The sequence below is a fragment of the Lissotriton helveticus genome, chromosome 4_1, assembly GCF_964261635.1.
Source record: "Lissotriton helveticus chromosome 4_1, aLisHel1.1, whole genome shotgun sequence".
NCBI lineage: Eukaryota > Metazoa > Chordata > Amphibia > Caudata > Salamandridae > Lissotriton > Lissotriton helveticus.
This window is the reverse complement of record NC_136063.1, coordinates 1139019510-1139039908: the sequence shown is the minus strand read 5'-3', so window position 1 is coordinate 1139039908 and position 20399 is coordinate 1139019510. Positions and strand designations below refer to the sequence as shown.

General features: G+C 47.0%; 1 protein-coding gene across 1 annotated transcript in view; it reads right to left on the bottom strand.

The window, feature by feature from the left end:
* The window catches only part of ZNF830 (zinc finger protein 830), a 256345-nt gene that overhangs the window by 110803 nt on the left and 125143 nt on the right, over window positions 1-20399 (bottom strand). The window contains exon 7 of the mRNA XM_078687744.1: window positions 18530-18593. Coding sequence (XP_078543870.1) covers window positions 18530-18593 — 64 coding nt within the window. The remainder of the gene's footprint in view (window positions 1-18529; window positions 18594-20399) is intronic.

Sequence of the window (20399 nt, the reverse complement as noted above, 5' to 3'; positions counted from 1 at the left end):
CTCCATGCTGATCATTTCACGCACGATTTGCACGGTGGAGAAATCATCCTCCAGCTCTCTCTCTAAATCCCACAGGAGGAGCTTAGCAGAGCCAAGAGAAACAGAGCTGGAGTGCATGGAAGGCTGGCAGGGATGTCAGTCAGAGAGGCCGCTGCAGCAGCGGGTGAACTGTCCTGCTACAGACAGCCTCTCACTGCAAAAGAGCATCTTTAACAACGGAGCTCATTTTTTAGGTGTATCTGGCAGTTCGGGACGGACTATTTCTATTGAAGCAGAGTCAAGGCAGGGTTGCATATGACTGGAGTGCTACCCTGATCGGCTGCTAGTGGTTATGCTCATTGCAAGATTACTTCTCTCACCTTTTGGGCGTTAGCTGTTTAGGTGTATGTATGTCATATGTTAGGCACTCCTATAAGGGCCACCTACTCACTCTGGGACTACCTCCTTAAGCCAGCTCCCTCTGCATGGCACGGGCTGCAGCGATGGCCACAGTAAAACCTCGGGCCTTTCTGTGTCCGTGACCCCCATTAGGGGCACAACGATGCTGCATCTGTCTGCCCAGGCATCCTGTGCCAATCTATGATTGCAGGCCAGTCCCGCACCGCCGATAGAATAACTCTCCTGGCTGCACAGCTTCGGGCTCTCGCAGTGCAGCCCAGGACAGGCGGCTGATAGCTGAACCTCAGGATGCACACCCATGGCAGTCTCTTCCAAGGCCAGTGCTGCTGGTGTTTGCTTCTCAGGTGCACTGGAGGTCAGGCGGTTCACCGCTATCAAAGGTGCCCCCCCCCCCCCGAGCAGCGCGGCTGCTCCTACGATCGATGCTCTAGGTCGTGTCCTCCATATTTCTAGATTGGCCCCTCGTCGCGGTCCTTGGTTGCCATTGTGGGCCGACGCATTACTCCGTGCCCCGCCATCAGCTTCCCCCATGGGACTATACAGTGGTCTCTCTGGGCTGTTCAGGGCATCGGGTACAGCCAAGTCCGGAGGCGGGGTCAGAGAGAGAGGAGAAGCACGTCCTGCGGTCGACACTATCCTACACCATGGACAAATGTTCCACCCATTTATGTTGTGGGATGATAACATCCACAACTGTATTGTGGGATTCTCATAAAAAAGGGGCATCAACTGTTTTCTGATAAAGTAGGGTGTCACTTTTTATACCTGCCTCATGTAGCTCTTCCCAAACATCTTGTCTTACTGCTAACTTTCTGTTACTAATTGCCTGTTTACACATCCACGGACACCAGAAAAACACAAGCATTGGCAGAGCCAATAGGTCTTGCCTTTGGGACCTTATAAGTATTTAGTTATGCAGCACAATATCCTTGGTGCAACAACATCAACTATTGGCTATGCCAATGCTTGTTAATTTTAGTAAGCCACCACTACGGAAGGCTTTGGTAGCCCACTAGGAGCGGTGCTTAGTATTAAAAAGAAGGGCATGTTAATTTTGTGTTTAAACGCTCTGACACTGAGAACAAAAATTGCAGTTCTCCATGTAGCAATGCTGGTGGTCCACAGAGTTTCAACAGCCACCATGCTAAGTGCTAACTTCCATTTGGGACCACCAAAGATACTAATGGCGATCACACCTTCGCCTGCCTCCTCCTCTGTGTAGTAACTGCAAACACAACAATGATGGACAGAATGTGGATCAATGTCACACATTCACCCCAGTCCAAAGATCTGGGCCCAAATCCATCGTTTTTCCACTCCACACCACCCTGGGTTAGACAATGGCGATATGCAAATCAGCGCTGACCCTGTGCCCCATGGGAACAGTCCAGTCCGAACTACAAAAGCCATGTCCTTCCCAGAACGGAAACAAGCATCCGAGGACCGGCCCGGTTTCGAGGTAACACCTCTCTTCAGCCCGGCTAGCTTGATTCCAGTGGTGTGGAGTGCCTGGGACTCACGTCTGAGCATCCCCAGTACACTTAGAGCGGTAACTGCAAACACAACAATGATGGACAGAATGTGGATCAATGTCACACATTCACCCCAGTCCAAAGATCTGGGCCCAAATCCATCGTTTTTCCACTCCACACCACCCTGGGTTAGACAATGGCGATATGCAAATCAGCGCTGACCCTGTGCCCCATGGGAACAGTCCAGTCCGAACTACAAAAGCCATGTCCTTCCCAGAACGGAAACAAGCATCCGAGGACCGGCCCGGTTTCGAGGTAACACCTCTCTTCAGCCCGGCTAGCTTGATTCCAGTGGTGTGGAGTGCCTGGGACTCACGTCTGAGCATCCCCAGTACACTTAGAGCGGTAACTGCAAACACAACAATGATGGACAGAATGTGGATCAATGTCACACATTCACCCCAGTCCAAAGATCTGGGCCCAAATCCATCGTTTTTCCACTCCACACCACCCTGGGTTAGACAATGGCGATATGCAAATCAGCGCTGACCCTGTGCCCCATGGGAACAGTCCAGTCCGAACTACAAAAGCCATGTCCTTCCCAGAACGGAAACAAGCATCCGAGGACCGGCCCGGTTTCGAGGTAACACCTCTCTTCAGCCCGGCTAGCTTGATTCCAGTGGTGTGGAGTGCCTGGGACTCACGTCTGAGCATCCCCAGTACACTTAGAGCGGTAACTGCAAACACAACAATGATGGACAGAATGTGGATCAATGTCACACATTCACCCCAGTCCAAAGATCTGGGCCCAAATCCATCGTTTTTCCACTCCACACCACCCTGGGTTAGACAATGGCGATATGCAAATCAGCGCTGACCCTGTGCCCCATGGGAACAGTCCAGTCCGAACTACAAAAGCCATGTCCTTCCCAGAACGGAAACAAGCATCCGAGGACCGGCCCGGTTTCGAGGTAACACCTCTCTTCAGCCCGGCTAGCTTGATTCCAGTGGTGTGGAGTGCCTGGGACTCACGTCTGAGCATCCCCAGTACACTTAGAGCGGTAACTGCAAACACAACAATGATGGACAGAATGTGGATCAATGTCACACATTCACCCCAGTCCAAAGATCTGGGCCCAAATCCATCGTTTTTCCACTCCACACCACCCTGGGTTAGACAATGGCGATATGCAAATCAGCGCTGACCCTGTGCCCCATGGGAACAGTCCAGTCCGAACTATGCTGGAGCAGACTGGCTGCCATCTCCTCCAGCAGGAAAAATCCTGTTGCAAAACCGGGCTTACAGGGGTGGCTCATTATTTTGTGTACACCACAGGGTGTGCGCAAGCCTTCTCACAGGAGAAGAAAGCTATTGCTATCTTGGTTTAGGGTAAAGAGGTGTATCCTGGGATTGTTTGAGGGACAACTCCCCAGGAAGTGGTGTAACATGAGAAGGGTACCCTCATGGGAATTACTGTCCCATTGCCAAGGGAGTCCTCCCCTCTCACAAACAAGAAAATGGCATCAGATGCTCCCTAGACACAGAACAGAGAGGCTGCACCATAGACTGTACTGCACCTGCTGCCCCCAGGGACCCACAAACAAGTATGTGCCTGCTGTGCTCACTCGTGAAAAAGCACTCCACTTGTGCAAGAACAGAAGAAGTGATTCAAAGAGATAGGTAGCTTACCTCTTGTTAAGCTTCAGGGCCTAAAAAAGCCAAAGGAACCTGCACCTGTCGAAAGCCCAGCCGCCCGGAATGCTTCCTCACCAGTGGACAACGAAGTTCCAATTGGGCAACCAAATCGGAGCGTTCCCGAGGTCTCCTCAAGTCCATAAGACCCATAGCCGAGGTTGAAGCAGACTCTGGTCCTCCAAGGAAAAGGATTTGCTTACCTCTATGCGATCGCTGATCCTGCTGTAACTGGGATACTAGCTGACCAGTGGAGACTGACCTGCACTGGACTCCCTTGCTGTAACAGGGGCATCGAGTCATGAGGTCCGATACAACCCCTGAAGTTCATAGATCGGGTGACCAACCGTCCGTAAATTTCACAGACCGTCCGTAATTTGGATCTCACGTCCATTGTCCGTGACGATCCATTTTACGGACGCATTTTGTCCGTAATTTTGGGCATTAGGGAACATCACTGTTCCCCTGCCAGAAGCCTCAGCTCCCTGATGGAACCACCTTGCACTCCTCTGAGCACAAGAGCAGCCCCACCCCGCCCACTATCATTCTGCCTGCGGCTGATTGCCACATACAGAATGACAATGGGCCAGTCCGTGCTCTTACCGTATGTGGTGGGCCTCCTCCTGCCTCGGTCTAGGGCAGGACATTCAGTCAGGTGGAAGAAATTAACAAAAACACCCCTGCTGCTAGGTGACAATCCAGTTCATGAAAAGGTGGTAAACAAGTTTAAAAAAAGGGTTATGGGCCTTTAACTGTCTCATCATTTTAAAACGGATGCATTTTCAATGTTATATTCAACAAAGCCTTGGTTGCTGCTTTTTTTTAATGCAACTAGCAACCACTGACAAAGCGAATAGTTCTGGCTTGTTGGTGTAACACTATTTGTTGTGTTATACACCTGGATGCAATGACAGAAGCAGCAAATTACCAGTTGGGAAGCACAGACTTTTAGCTTAGGTGTTTTAAGTCATGTCCTTAATTACATCAAACCCCCCTTTGGCGAGACCCCCCAATTTTTTCAGCCCACTTAAAGCCCTGGAAACAGCACCATGTCACAATGGCCCTGTGCATCATGCATGAATCATGATTTCCACTTTTTCAGATTGCCTATGTACAGGGGCATAGTGAGGCCTCCCCTGCCCCACCCCTTGCTTTAGGAACTACAGCAGGGGTGAAGTCCTTAATGGGCCTCTTCTGTCTGCACCTCAGCAGCCAAAGGCTCAGCTCATAATTAATGTGAAAATGTGTGTAAGTGAAGGGATGGGCGGATGGCTGGATGAATGGATTAGTGAAAGGGTGGATGGATGAATGAAAGGGGGAATGGATGGATGAATGAAAGGGGGAGTGGATGGATAATGAGAGAAAGGATGGATGAGAGAAAGGTTAATAAATGGATGTACGGGTGGAAGGGTAGATGAACGGGTAAAAGGATGGTTGAGTGAAAGGGTGGATGACAGGCGAATGAAAGGGTGGATGGATGAGTGACTTGATGGATGGATTGATTAATCGATAAGTGAAAGTGTGAATGGATGGAAGAGTGAAAGGATGGAAGAGTGAAAGGATGGATGAGTGAAAGGGTGGATGGATGAGTGAAGGAGTGAAAGGGTGGATGGATGAGAGAAAGGATGGATGGATGAGAGAAAGGATGGATGGATGAGTGAAGGAGTGAAAGGGTGGGTGAATGGGAGAAAGGATGAATGGATGAGTGAAAGGATGGATGAGTGATGGGACCAATGGATGGATTCATGAATGGTCTAGTAGATGGATGGGTGGATGGAAGGCTAAATGAAAGAGGGATGGAGAGCAAAAGGGGGGATGGATGGATAACTGAAAGGGTGGAAGGATGAGTGACTAGGTTGATGAATGAGTAAGTGAAAGAAGGGCTGGATGGGTAAAAGGGTAGATGGCTGGCTGGATGAGTGAATGAATGGATGAGAGGAAGAGTGGATGGATGACTGTATGGACTGATAAGGTGAAAGGATGGAGGGATGGATGAGTGAAAGGGTGGATGGAAGGATGGATGAGTGAAAGGGTGGATGGAAGGAAATATAGATGATGGTTAGGTTTGCAAATGGACAGAATGAATGGTGAAAGACTGAATGATGGATGAAAGAATGATTACACCTTGTAACCACCATTATCTTAAGTGAATTTCCTATAGATTGACTTTCACATTTATACGAGTCATTGTCTCTATATAATGTGTGTGTGATGTAATGCACTCCGACACCCTGTCCTACTTACATGGGATGAGTAGCACTATAAAAGAAATTAAATACACATGAGAGAGGGTCTAGGTGAAGAGGAGGGTCACCATTGGGGGGTGGTGGCTGGACTAGCCGATTGGGCATCGGGTGTTTCCCTGGGAGGCTGGAAAGGTGGGAGGCGGCGGTTTTGTTACCACAGAAAGACCTGCACATTTGCTCAAAGCGCACGCATACTGAAAAAAAACATGAAGTGCACAATTGTCTCAACCTAATATAAACTTCTTTTCACTTGTTCTCAAGTGATTGTCTATTTACTTACTTATATACTATTGGGCAACCTCTTCTGATGTGCCTGTAAAACTTACCTTTTGTCCTGAATTTTGATCTCCTGTCTTGTATTTTTGTCCTGAATGTTGACCCTTTGTCCTGAATTTGCACTCATGCCAGTTGGTCACCCTATTCGTGGACCCCAGGTCCATCACTCCCCAGGAAAACTAACTGTATCTCTTCAGCATCCTTAATCCTCAGCATCAGGACCACTTCTTGACTGTACTGCTTTAAAGAAGAAGACACTGAGGACGCCCAGGCTGCTGACTAAGCCCAGTGGCTACTAACGATTTCCAGTGATTTACTGTATCCAAGAGCTTAAAGTTAAAGTATTTTACTTAACTTTGAAAAATCATACCTCCGGTTCCCCTCAATAAATTTGTTAGTTTGGTGTCCAATTTAAGAAAAAAATGCACTCTATTTTTATAAATTGGTGTAAACGATTTTTATTTTTTTGCGTCTCTTATTTATTAACTGTTTTGGTACTTCTGAGTGTTTTACATTTGGTACTTTGATTAAACCGGACACTCTATGCCACAGCTACCCATGGACTGGGCAGAAGGTTATGTTAAAGAAACCAAACTGGACCTGACCGACATTGTGACTTTCTGAGGAAAAGGGGTGTATTATAAGGTGTAGCTGTGAGACCTCACCGTGTAATAGACTGCCAACCCTTCTTAGGACCAGTCAGGCTTTGTTTGTCAAACCTTAGCTCAATCCTTGGTAGCTGTGGCTTCGATGAGTCAGGAATCAACAAAGGAACACATATAAAGCATTTAAACAATACCAATACAACTAAAGAAGAGAGAAACACCACTCTTAAATAATCTGATACAAATTTACAAAAATAAGTTATATTTTTATGTATTTATGGACACTAAAATAGAAAAGATCTCCCGGAGGGTTTAGGAGATATAGCTTTTTAAAGAAACAATAAATCAAGACTTTTCACTCAACCGCGAGCAAGCATTGGCAAATTCAACAAATTTGACACAAACGTATTCAGCAGAAAGTTACATCAAAGTTGAACGTGGTTGCTTAGAAGTATTATAGGTGACCAACTGAGGTGGGAAGACAGTCAGAGGAACAACAAGGTCCAAAGAAACCGTTACCTACACCAGAAAAGCAGTCTTCATCCAGTTCTAGCATTAATGGTCCCTTGTCATTGACATCTGGTGGGTGGTCCTGACACAAGGGTTACAGGATGTTGAAGATGCTGTGGAATTGACAGATCTTCCTAGGGTTACTCCTTGGCCCAAAGTCCAGGTGGGGTCACTTTGGCCACAGGGGTTAATGTCCCTCTAAGCCCTTTTTAGTCAGGCAAAAGTCTAGCTACCAATGGATTACTAGTCATTGGACACACTGAATCCAGCGGTTCCCTTCTTTTGGCGATAACTCTCGTTCTTGGTGACCAAACTGCACTCTTACAACTCTCCTGGGTTCAGCAGACTCCTTGCAAGTTTTGGGCATCAGGTCTTGGTCTCCCAGCGATTCAATGATCTGGGCTACCAACTTGCCCAGACAGCCTTCCTCTGCATTTGTGGCCCTGTGCTGTGAACCAGAAGTCAGGCAACTGACTATTGCTATCTTCGGACTGGGCTCGGGGAATGACTTCTCCATGAGCAGTACACCACAGGCACAGTCTTCTTTACTAGATCAAGAAGCAGAAGGTGCAGTCCAACTTTGGTGCAGCCTCTTCCTTGCCATGTCCAAGGTCAGCAGGGCAGTCGTCCTTCGGTCCTCTACTCCAGTCCAAGCAACATCTGAGTTCTGGGTTGCCTCTTTTATGTCCAGAGGGTGCCCTAGGAGAAGTCGCGGTCACTGGCTGATGGGCTACTTGGTTTCCACTCACCTGATGACAACTTCCTGTGAAGTGTGGCATCTAGCTATCCCAGAGTGCTCTTTTCGGTCTACTCTCAATAGGTCTGTACCCTACTCTTAGTGTTTGAAGCTCTGTAACCCATCCTAGAGGTGTGGGGGGCACAAGCCCATTAAAACACCGGTTTGGTCAGTGTTTCCCCCTTTCTGTCCCCGGCACCAACCTTTCTACCCAGAAAGAAAAGGCAACTTCCCCTTTGTCGTGCGTCTTTTGGGCTAATACCCTGTGTGGCGTCCTGCCAGAAAGAGTTTACACCTCCTCCAGTGGCAGCCCTGTATTTTTGCCTGTCCTGTGAGCCATTTAAATGTCTCCCTGGGTGGACAGAAGGCTGTCCCATGGCCAGCATCTGCAAAAGGCTACTGGGAAACTTGGGGAACAGAGTGGTAACTTTCTAAAAATACCATGTAGCAACAAGCTACATTAATTTTGACTTGGGCATCAAGTTGGGCTTATTATAACTAGTTGTTTGATACCGTGAAATACCAAGTTTAGTAATCCCATTCAGAAGTTAGCATAACTGAGTTGTGAGCGTGTTAGGCTGTACTCACCAATAAGGCTACTAGCCTCTCTCACAGTAAAAATGACAATTTTGAGATTTTACATTTAGAACATGTAAAACACATTATCTGCTTTTTAACATGCTGCACCCTGCCTTAGGACTCGATAGGCCTGGTGAATGCATGACCTACACAAATTAAAAAGGGAGGTTTGGGCATTGCCATTATTCGAAATGCAAAGTCAAGTTAGCAGTTTTAAAGTTTTCTACCAGTCTGCTGTGGCATTTTAATTAGGCCTGGGTGAAGTTCGCGGAGTTCCGCTTAGTGACAAAAAAACTCAGCCGACTCCAGCAAGCGGCAGAGTTCGGATCTTCCGGCCGCTCGGGTAGAAATTCTAGCCGAGCAGCAGCTCACACTCGCAAACTTACCGTTGGTGAATGCGAGTGGGGAAAAACCTTAGATGTGCAACGCAGAGCTGAGTTTTCTGCACTCCGCGAGTTTCATGGAGCGCAGAGTTAAGAAAACTCTGCAAACTCCACGAACGGAGGGGAGTTCACCGCCCAGGCCTAATTTTAACTTGCAGGCTCTGAGCACCCATGGTACCATACATCAGAGACTTAGAAGTAGCTTAACTTGTGCCAACTGGGTACAGACCAATTGAACATACATGGTAAAGGGTCAGGGCACGGTCTCTGAGGTCTGGTTAGTAGTTCTCCATGCACTCTGAGTTGAAAAACCAGCACCATATGTCCAAAGATTTGAGGGTGATCATGCAAAAACAGCCATTTCCTTAGAGACTTTATCATATCCTGAGGTCTCAGAGCCACACCACATAATAATCCACTTACTTACACTTCTTAACAAAGTCTTCACAGCATTTGTAAAGGTACTCCTGTCTCCATCCTCCAGGGAACGGAATGCAAGCAATACAATTTGGCCGTCTGAAGAAACTGACCTCATCCTGCATCGTGTGCCAGGGGCATCCAAAATGATCCCACAGGCTCCAACACTCAGACTCACTCACACATGCAGTCCTAAAATAATACATGTACTACACACACTCAACATGCACAGCAGATGCTGGTGCAAAGTTCTAGGTTTCACATAACTGCACAACATTACATTAGAAGGATGAGACGCACAACCGCTCTGTGCCACAGACAGAGAAAAAAAAAAAGATTATGGTCACACTTCAAACTTACAAAACATGTGCACTGCCACCACCACTTTACATGATGTACCAAGGTCATGGCAGTGGACAGTAGTCCATTGCCTAATATGGGGGCATGCTTGGTGTCCCTCTATAGGTCACAGGAAAGATGCCAGACCACGCATTTCCAGATACAGGCATAGGTTTATATGCACACACCACATTAAGGTATCGGCAGGGCCAAAATAAATGTCAGGATAACAGTTTCACATGCTGTGAGACACTCGGTGAAGTGTAACCCTCCATCTACAATTCAGGGACATTCTTGTCCCACCACTGAGTCCAGTAATATTGCACAGCAAATGAGGGTTCAGCATGTTCAACTAATATTTCCAATGAATATTTGTTTATTGCTCATAATTGCATTTTACTATAACCATGCCTTTTGCCTGATCACGCTTCACCACAAGATTAAAAAGACGTGTGGCAAGGTCTGATGCAAATTGTGGATGGCACTGGAACTACATGTCAGCTGATGATGACCTCTGAACCAGCTAGGCAGGTGGCCTCTGCTCCAGTTGTTGCCAGCTCTGCCCAGTGATGACTGCTTTGATTTCTGCACACATGGGGAATGGACAAATGGGCCTAGACAAGCTTCCCACAGGTGGCCTTTACGGTCAGCAGCCAACAAGTTAACCGGTCAAAGACGTATAGCAACATGGTGTGTTGTTGCAGTGTGACACTGTTTGTGGGAGAACGATGCAGACTATGGTCTGGGGGTTGGGGATCAGAGTTAACACTAGCACCTCACCAAAGACATGTGCACCTGGTGGCATTTTCTGTATTGTATGAATAATCTTGGCCTCATCAGGCCCACCAGTTCCCCAAACTTCATCATCGGCAGCACACTGCCAGCCCTGATGTGTCAAACAACCCAAGGCTTCAGACTTAGGAATTTTGTTACAAGTGTAGAATGTGCTTTTCAGAACTGCCTGGGAAATGTAAGGAATATGCTACTTACCAGTATGCATCTGTTCTTGGCATGTAGGGCTGCTGACATTCATATCTGTGCATAGATCGCCGCCTAGTGTTGGGTCCGGATGATTGCACATTGTTGTCCTGGAAGAGTCTTCGAAGTATCACGAGATAGGTGGCTCCTCCCTCGGACTACAGTGCGCAAGGGCATCCTCTCCATCCTCAGATTGTTTTTCGCCATTGTGGCAGAGATGGAGTATAGTACAGTAAGAGATGTCCATGCAAAGAGTGAATGCTACAGCTGCGACAGGCACCGGGGAGGCGGGTGGGCGATATGAATGTCAGCAGCCCTACATGCCAAGAACAGATGCATACTGGTAAGTAGCATATTCCGTTCGAGGCATGTGGGCTGCTGAATTCATATCTGTGAATAGAATGTATAGCAGTATCTCCCCTAGCGGTGGCTGCCTGTGTCAGCTGCAGCAGTCTGAAAAAGAGTTTTGAGAACAGCCTGTCCTACAGCAGCTTGCTGTTTAGAATGTACATCTACACAATAGTGTTTGGTAAATGTATGTATGGTTGACCATGTGGCTGCTCTACAAATTTCGTGTAAAGGAATATTTCCTAGGAAAGCCATGAATGCCCCTAGTTGCGTGTAGAATGCGCCCTAGGGGGAACTGTTAAGGTGCGTTTTGCCTTTAAATAACATATCTGAATGCACTTAACGATCCATCTGGCTATACCTGACTTTGAAATAGGGTTGCCTTTGTGTTGTGGTGAGAAAGCAACAAACAACTGTTTTGTCTTTCGAAATGCCTTATTTCTATCTATATAGTATAGCAGAGCTCTTTTGACATCTAGAGTATGCAAGGCCCTTTCAGCTACTGTCTGTGGATTTTGAAAGAACACTGGCAGTTCTATTGTTTGATTTATATGAAAATGGGATACCACTTTTGGCATGAATTTAGGGTTTGTTCTGAGAACTACTCTATTTGCATGTACTTGAATGAATGGCTCTTGAATAGTTAGGGCTTGGAGCTCACTAACTCTTCTAAGTGAAGTTATGGCAATAAGGAAAGCCACCTTCCAAGTAGGAAATTGCAGTTCGCATGAGTGTAGTGGTTCAAAAGGTGGTCCCATCAGTCTGGTTAAAACGATGTTTAGATTCCAGACTGGTGAAGGTGGGTGTTTTGGGGGAATTACTCGTTTGAGTCCCTCCATAAATGCTTTAATTGCTGGCACTCAACAGTGAAAGGTGTTGCCTGTTTTGGAGATATGCCGCTAACGCAGCTAAATGTATTCTGATGGATGAGTAGGCTAAATTGCAACGTTGGAGGTGCAAGAGATAGCAAATGATGTTCTGTGTAGAAGCATCTAATGGGTTTATGTCGTTGTTACTGCAGTAAATGACTAAACGTTTCCACTTAGCTGCATAACATGCTCTGGTAGTGGGTCTTCTTGTCTCTTTGATAATATTCATGCAGTCAGGAGGCAAGTTGAGGTATCCAAACTCTAGGATTTCAGGAGCCAGATCGCCAAGTTGAGCTGTTGCGGGTCTGGGTGTTGGATTTCGCCATGGCTCTGAGTTAGAAGACTGGGTGTGAGTCGCAGTCTTTGATGAGGCACCACTGACAGTTTTAGGAACGTTGTGTACCATGGTTGCCTCGCCCATGTGGGAGCAACTAGGATCAGCGTTAGCCAATGTTGGCGCATTTTGCGTGCCACTAGCGGTATTAATGGAGCTGGGGGAAAAGCGTACGCAAATTTGCCTAACCAGTTCATCCATATCGCATTGCCTTGCGACTGTGGATGTAGGAACCTGGCGGCAAAGTACTGGCATTTTGCGTTTTCGCTTGTGGCAAACAGATCTATCTCCGGGTGACTCAAATGCCGGAAGAATGGTTGGAGCACATTGGGGTGAATCTCCCCTTCGTGCATCTGTTGACTGTGCCTGCTGAGCAGGTCGGCTATTTGATTGTCCTTGCCTGGGAGGTGTTCTGCCATGAGAAACATGTTCCTCTGAATGGCCCATTTCCACACACTCTGAGCTAGGTGCGATAGCTGTGGGGAGCTTGTTCCTCCCTGTTTTTGAATGTAATACATAGCTGTCATGTTGTCCGTCCGGATCAACACGGTTTTGTTGCATAAGTGTTTCTTGAATGCCTTTAGGGCTAGGAAGACCGCCATCAACTCTAGTAGGTTGATGTGCATCTTTTTCTGTTGCGTAGTCCTCAGTCCCTGGACTGTGTAATGCAGGACATGGGCTCCCCAGCCTAGCAGGGATGCGTCCGCTGTTAACACTATTTGTGGGACAGGCTCCTAGAACAGTCGCCCTTTGCAAAAGTTTTGTGGATTCCACCAATGCAGAGAGTTGTATGCGCGACTGGTCACCAACACTAGGTCTTTCAATTGTCCCTGAGCCTGGTTCCACTGCCTTGCCAGGCACTCCTGTTGCGGACGCATGTGTAGTCTGGCATGAGGGACTATGAAAATGCATGAGGCCATCATGCCTATTAGTTGCATAAACACTCGGGCTGGCAATGAGTGTTGTGGTTTGAACCTTTGGATTAACGTTTGCATTCTGTTGATCCGTGCTGAGTTTGGATATGCCTTTGCTGCTAGTGTATCTACTGTTGCTCCCAGGTATTGTTGTACGTGGGAGGGTTGTAGGTGTGACTTTGGGTAGTTGAGCGAGAAACCTAGACTGTGCAGGAGATGAATGGTCTTTGACATGTGGCTGGCACATTACTGGGCTGATGGCGCCTGTATTAGCCAATCGTCCAGATATGGGTACACATGAATGTGTTGTCTCCTGAGATGCGCCGCCACTGTCGCTAGGCATTTTGTGAACACCCGTGGAGCTGTTGTTACACCGAATGGTAGGACTTTGAATTGGTAGTGTTGTCCTTGAATTGCAAACCTGAGATACTTTCTGTGAGCAGGGTGTATTGGTATATGAAAGTATGCGTCTTTGAGGTCCAGAGTTGCTAGGAAGTCTCCCTGCCGCAGCAGTGGTAAGACTTGTTGCAGAGTGAGCATGTGAAAGTGCTCTGATAGAATGTAGTGGTTGAGGGGCCTGAGGTCCAATATTGGTCTGAGAGACCCGTCCTTTTTGGGAATGAGGAAGTATGGTGAGTATACTCCTGTTCCTTGATGTTTGAGTGGGACTGGTTCTATGGCCCCCTTTTGCAGCATACTGATGACCTCTTGCTGCAATAATGTTATATGTTCCTTTGACATTGGACAGTGTACGGGTGGTATGTTGGGTGGTGTTGATGTGAGTTCTAGGCAATAGCCATGTTGGATAATTTGCCTGACCCATTTGTCTGTAGTGATGTTTAGCCAGACTGGTAGGAACTGTTGTACTCTTCCCCCGACCGGTGTTGTATGGTCTGGGGGTAGTGCCAAAAAGTCACTGTTTGGTATTAGTGGAGGATCTATTGGTATTGCCTCCACGACCCCTGCCTTTGTTATTATTTCCTCGGTATCCACCACGATTTGTGTTTTTGTTGTATGTGGATTGTGTATTAGTTTTGTATGTGGAGGATTGCTGCGATGTGTTACCTCGCGCTCCTCCTCTATAGTTGGAGCGACGAAAGGAGGCTCTGTGTTGTTGGGACTGGAGAGCTCCCATGGACTTTGCAGTCTCCGTGTCCTTTTTCATTTTGTCCAGAATTGAGTCAACTGCTGGACCAAACAAAAAATCTGGGTTTATAGACTGGTTAAGAATTGTGGCCTGGATTTCATTTTTAAATCCAGATATGCGCAGCCATGCGTGTCTCCTAAGCAGTACGCTTGTGTTGATAGATCTGGCAGCTGTATCTGCCGCGTCTAGAGCACACTTAATGGAGGCATTGGTGATGAGCTTTCCCTCCTGTATAAGTTCATCTGCCTGCTCTTTGAAAGGCTCAGGTAAGTGTTGGAGGAGGTCTTCTAGACTGTCATAGAGCGCCCTGTCATATCTAGCCAGCAAGGCTTGAGAATTGGCTATTCTCCATGAGTTTGCTGCTCGAGCAGCTACTCTCTTGCCTGATACTTCTAAAATCTTGGACTCCTTATCAGGAGGAGGAGCCTCTCCAGCAGTTTGTGAATTAGCACGCTTTTGTGCGTTGGATACCACCAATGAGTCTAAAGGCAGTTGTCCCCTGATGTAAGTAGGGTCTACTGGTGCTGCCCTATACTTCTTCTCTATTCTAGGGTTGATGACACGTGCCCTAGCAGTGTCTTTAAATATGTCATTTGCGTGCTTTAGGACACCCTTTAACATGGGGAGTGTTTTGACACTTCTTTCTGATGTTGCCAGCGTATCAAATAGAAGGTCTTCTTCTACAGCATCTGAATGCATGTCAACCTTATGGTAGCTTGTTGCGCTATCCACTAAAGAGTTTAAAGCCACTGTGTCTTCTGTGGGTGATGGCTTAGCTGGGTATACAGTAGGGTCTGTAATGGGATGAGCCCCCTCAGAGTCTGGCTCACCCCCCCCCCCATTGCTGTGAATTGGGGTCTACATATGGGTTTTGTGGATATCCAAAACCCACATCTGCGTCCTGATCTTCATCTGGGTTGTAGTCAGAGCGTGCAGGTGAGTATGGGGCATGTGGAGTAGTAGGCATAGCTGGAGAGATAGGTTGGAAAAGAATAGGAGAGGTTGCACAGTCTCTCTTCTTTTTTAGTGGAATTCTAGAAAAGTCTTCAGCAGGCACTGGTCTTTTCTTTTTTGTATACACAGTCACTTTCCCAGTATTTGGGTCAATATATAGCTTGGACTGATCTTCTGTGGAGGAGTCTGGATGGATGATCTCCTCTTCCACAGTCTTTTGCCTTGGCGTCGTAGTCTTTGTTTTGACCTTCTTCGGTTCGATGCCTGTAATCGGTTCGACCGCTTTTGGTGCCTGGATTGGTTTTTTAGGTTTTCCAACTGGTTTTGTCGGTCTGACGTCTTTTACAGGTTTCACCACTTGTTTCGGACTGAGCGGTTTTGTCGGTTCGATACCTTGTTTAGGCTGTAGAGGTGTTTTTGGAGCCTGCGGCTTTGGCTCGATGCCCTTCTTCGGATCGATGGGCTTCGGCTCGACCGCCTTTGTTTGGTGTACCTTCGGTTTCGCTTTCGGTTCGACGACCGCCTTGGGCGTAGCCTTTTTGCCGTCGTGGACAGGCTTTTTCCCTTTTACGACAGTCGAACTCGATTTGGTCGATTCGACGTCCTTTGGCTTCGAAGGTTTATATGGAACGGTCGCCTTCGGCTCGGCGCCCTTTGGTTTTATCACCTTCGGTTCGACGACGTTGGGTCCGAAGACTGTCGTGTCGATGAGTTTCGGTTTCGATTGAACCGGCCTTGGAAGTTCCTTTTTTGAATGTTCTTAGCCGGGCGGTATGGCGGGGCTATAGAACCAGTATTTTGATCTTGGCTAAGGCCTGTTGGCGATGCCTCGACCCGAGTCTCTGATATTGGTGTAGTGTCTGTATGGGGCGGTGTACTCACGGTTCGCCCCTCCTCGTCATCGGAGTCGTCTTCAACAGCTACGATGTCTTGATCGTATTCTTCGACATCGACGATTTGTTCTTCCTCGTCGATATAATATTCAGTCGTGCTCGGAGTATTGATCTTCCTCTCGATCCGAGTCTTCGGCGTCAACTAGTTCTTCCTCATCGTCGAAGATATTCTCGGGCTCCGGTGCCGACCTCTGCATTTCTTGCCTTGCCGCCCGCCGGTTCCGGATCGACTTTTTGGACCGGAACTGGGCACAAGCTAGGCAATTCTCTTCATGATGATCTGGAGATAAACATTTGTTGCACACGGGATGCTTATCTGTGTGCGGGAACTTCGAGTTGCACTGTGGGCAGCATTTGAATGGACTGCGTTCCATCGGCCGTCGGTCCACGTGGCGTCGAGAAGGCCTAATGGCCCGATTCGACGACCGGAGTGCAAGCAAACGTTGAAGAAAGCTTATCGGTACCAAGCGAAGCAATACCGACGAATCCGAAGGCCTTTTGGCCTTTTAGAAAAGTTTCTTTCGATTCCGAACTTGGAGGTATGGAAAGTACATCCGAACCCAATGGCGTAAAAAACCAATCTGAGGATGTCCATGCGCACTGTAGTCCGAGGGAGGAGCCACCTATCTCGTGATACTTCGAAGACTCTTCCAGGACAACAATGTGCAATCATCCGGACCCAACACTAGGCGGCGATCTATGCACAGATATGAATTCAGCAGCCCACATGCCTCAAACCTGTTTTCACCATCCTTACATGATAAACTTACTGTCTTTGCTGAGATCCCTTCTAAGGATTATAATTACTGTAATCAGGGTTGCGTAGTCATTCATGCATCTATCTGTACTTGTGTAAGTAGACGGTTATACTCTTTTCTTCATTCAACTTCCTTTACTACCGTTTCCAAATCCTACAGTCCCACTATATTGAGGCAAAATGAAATAATAACAAATAATCATTATATATTGAATAATAATATAATACAAAATAATGTTAGTTAAATGAGCCAAATAAAATATGCCTACTCTCCTGCTCATGACCTGAGCACGAATACATGAACATAACCTCTCCTGTGACAGGGTAGGGTCACAGAAGTAGGCACATGAGGACCATTACTCGACTCCTCCAGTCATGTCCTTTATTTTTAGGTCCTCTGATCTAGCTTTATATGTGGAATCAATTTTGTATGCTCGCTGATCGCCTCCCAGAGCGTGACCCTTATAAACAATTTTATAAAACAAGCTATCAAACGGATTACTTCAGGTAGAATTTTAGTTCATACTCCATCGGCATGTAGCTGCACTGTTTTTAGGGTATGCTTCAGCAGGCATTGGTCTGGGTGTTGGGTAAGGCATTTTCTACAGACTGCAGTTGCCTTGTGTCCTAGCTGTACTGTTTCCAAGTTGGGATTTCCTTGGAGGCTGGAAGATATGCCTTTGTACAACAGTAAATAAGAAAGAGGAATTAACCAGAGATCACTGGAAGTCTGCAGTAGGTGTAGGAGGATTACGGTATGGCACTTCACATCTCTACTGCTTCAAAACGCGTATTAAAGGGTTTTGTGGTTTAAACAATACAACAATAGCGATTTAATGTATGTAGCACTGGGCTATGATAAATGTCTATGGTGTTGAACCCTCGTGCAAATGCTGTAAGTATAATTTTGCACTGTGGTACTTCTTAGAAGACAACTCAATTTAGAGTCTCAAAGGTATATAAAATGGATTTCTACATGCATATGTATTAATGTGGGACATTCTTAATTTGCGGTTCTCTGGGTGCAAATGATCAGATGATATGTGTATATCTAAGGACAAACGCGGCCTGTAGATGCGTGGTTACATGTACCTTGAGCGATGTATGGTCTCATATGAGAGTGCCCTGGTGTGTGGAAATATGTGGGTTTTATTTTAATATCTGTCCCTCGGGAGCAAAGCCATTCTTTAAAAACGGAGCCTTTGTGGCACGAAACAGCTGTAAAAGGAAAGAAAGAGTAACATGTACCATCACTAGACAAGCTCTCTCACACGCTTCACACAATTGCGTTAAAAAGATACGCACTTATTTTTTTGTGCAATTTATGCAGGTTTGCCAACAACAGTGAACTGTGTGTGAAGCAGAGATGGTACACATGGAAAGCAGCGAGGCAATACATAAACTTACTTTCAAAACCATCTATTTGTAGAATTTCCATAATTCCCTCATCAGCCACAAGCCACCACTATTTTCACAGTCTGGTCTGCAAGGTAGATATGTGTGTGTGTGTGGGGAGGGGGGGCTTACATTTGCTTTCCCTCCTAGTTAACAATAAGATGGCTAAAACCATATATTATACCTTTTTATTTGGTTAGTGCAACGGAATGACAGTTTGTTGCCGAGACACAATATTGCACCAACAAATTAATTTAAACCCCCAAAAAGTGAAAATGAATTTACCTTAGCATCCACTTCTGGGTCATCAAAGAACCCCTCAGGGAGGGCTTCTGCAGTGTTCTCTTTCCTGAAACATTACATAGTAAACGGTTATCCAAGTGGAACACACACCGTTCACTGAAAAGTGACAACTAGCGCCATCTTCTGGCAAATATTAGATAATCATTCTAACTGCTGATTCACCTGCATCACTTTGTATCAACAGTACAAGTACAACAGATAAGAGAATAAATACAGCAGTTATTACAACAATACAATATAACCGTAATGTTAATTTACATGATAGAAAGTGACCTGTTGGTTTTGCAAATTAATGTGTTCTATGAACGTGCTCGCAGGAACAGTAATGAGATACATTAGAAGCTTCAAAAACACTTCTAATACTTAACGAAACCAACTAAAGAAGTTACTTACATTTAAAAAATATATATTTGTGGTAGCTACATAGATACATATTGTAGACTGCTTCAGGCTTCAGACTGATCTGGAAAACGTTTTAACGACAATGGCTCTCTAGCTCCACTAGGTGGCACCATGTGGCTCCTGCTGTGACTCCAGCGCCTGAGATGGCATATTACTACTGGTGCGCTACGGTCAGTGTAAGAAAGTAGGATCGAGGAGGAGCTTCGCACGCAACCGAGATGGTCGCGTGAGCACAGGGCTCCAGGAGCTTCGCCACCTCCGGCATTTATCCTGACCATAATCCTGCGACTACGGACTATCGCAGATGAAACCCAGCTGATATGCCAGTTGCTTTCAAAATTTGATTTGGTCCAAGAGAACCGATTTTATGGTGATCTGAACTTTCCTGGCCTGCTCCACGGATCTGCCCCGGGCTCGAGTTGATGAACAGCCTGGTCGTAATTGAACAACAGCGGTCTCCCTGATCCCACTTTCGATCCTGGACTTGGCTTTCGGTTTCGCTTTTGGCCTGTACCCTTCTGCGCAGCGGATTTGGCCCTGCCGCCCACGGATTGCTTCACTTCACGGTCCCACTCTAGGGCCGGGACTGTATATCACCGCTCGGTGTGTGAATTGGAACACGCTGTACTTTGGTTGAGCATCTGTGGGTGATTTTGACGTAGCCATTTTCACCAGATCTCGGGGTCCCCTCGGGGGCGCAGCTTCCAAAATGGCCGGCAAGCCCGAGGTTGAAAAGCGGAAGACCAAGGCTGTTCACCGTGGGGGCTCCATACAATCTAATGTCATGGACCGATACACTCACCCCAAGGGATCCCCCGGTGGAACGGGCAGGCCCCTAGCGGACAAGGGAGACGACCCTACGGCGGACGAAGACCCGACTCTGCACGATATCATGGGCGCCATTGCGAGTATGCAGGCCTCAATTGGTGTGCAGTATGAGACCCTGGCGCAAAAACTGGATACAGTGGCGATCAATGTCACCTTGATCAGAGCGAATTCGGCTAAAACGAATGAAAAGGTTAAATCCCTGGACTTGAAGACTTCTAGCCTCACGACGAATGTCTCCGATCTACAAACGGAGGTCCGCGATCTACGGTCCTCTAATGACTCCTTCTCCCGTCGTTTGGAAGATTTTGAAAGTCGTTCTAGGCGGAACAACGTCCGTATTGTGGGTGTCCCTGAGAATTCAGACAACTTAAATGTTGACCTCATCGTGGAGGACCTCATCATCAACCATCTTGCACCCAAAGGCCTGAGTAAATTCATTGCGCTGGAGCGGGCTCACAGAGTGCCGGGTGGTAAACCTAAGCTGGGTGCTACCCCGCGGCCCATCATCGCCAGGATATTTCATTTCAGTGATCGGGATGCTATCCTGCAGGCATCGCGTTTGGGTGGCCCCACGAAATTCGAGAACACGACGGTGAGTTTCTATCCCGACTTCACTCAGTTG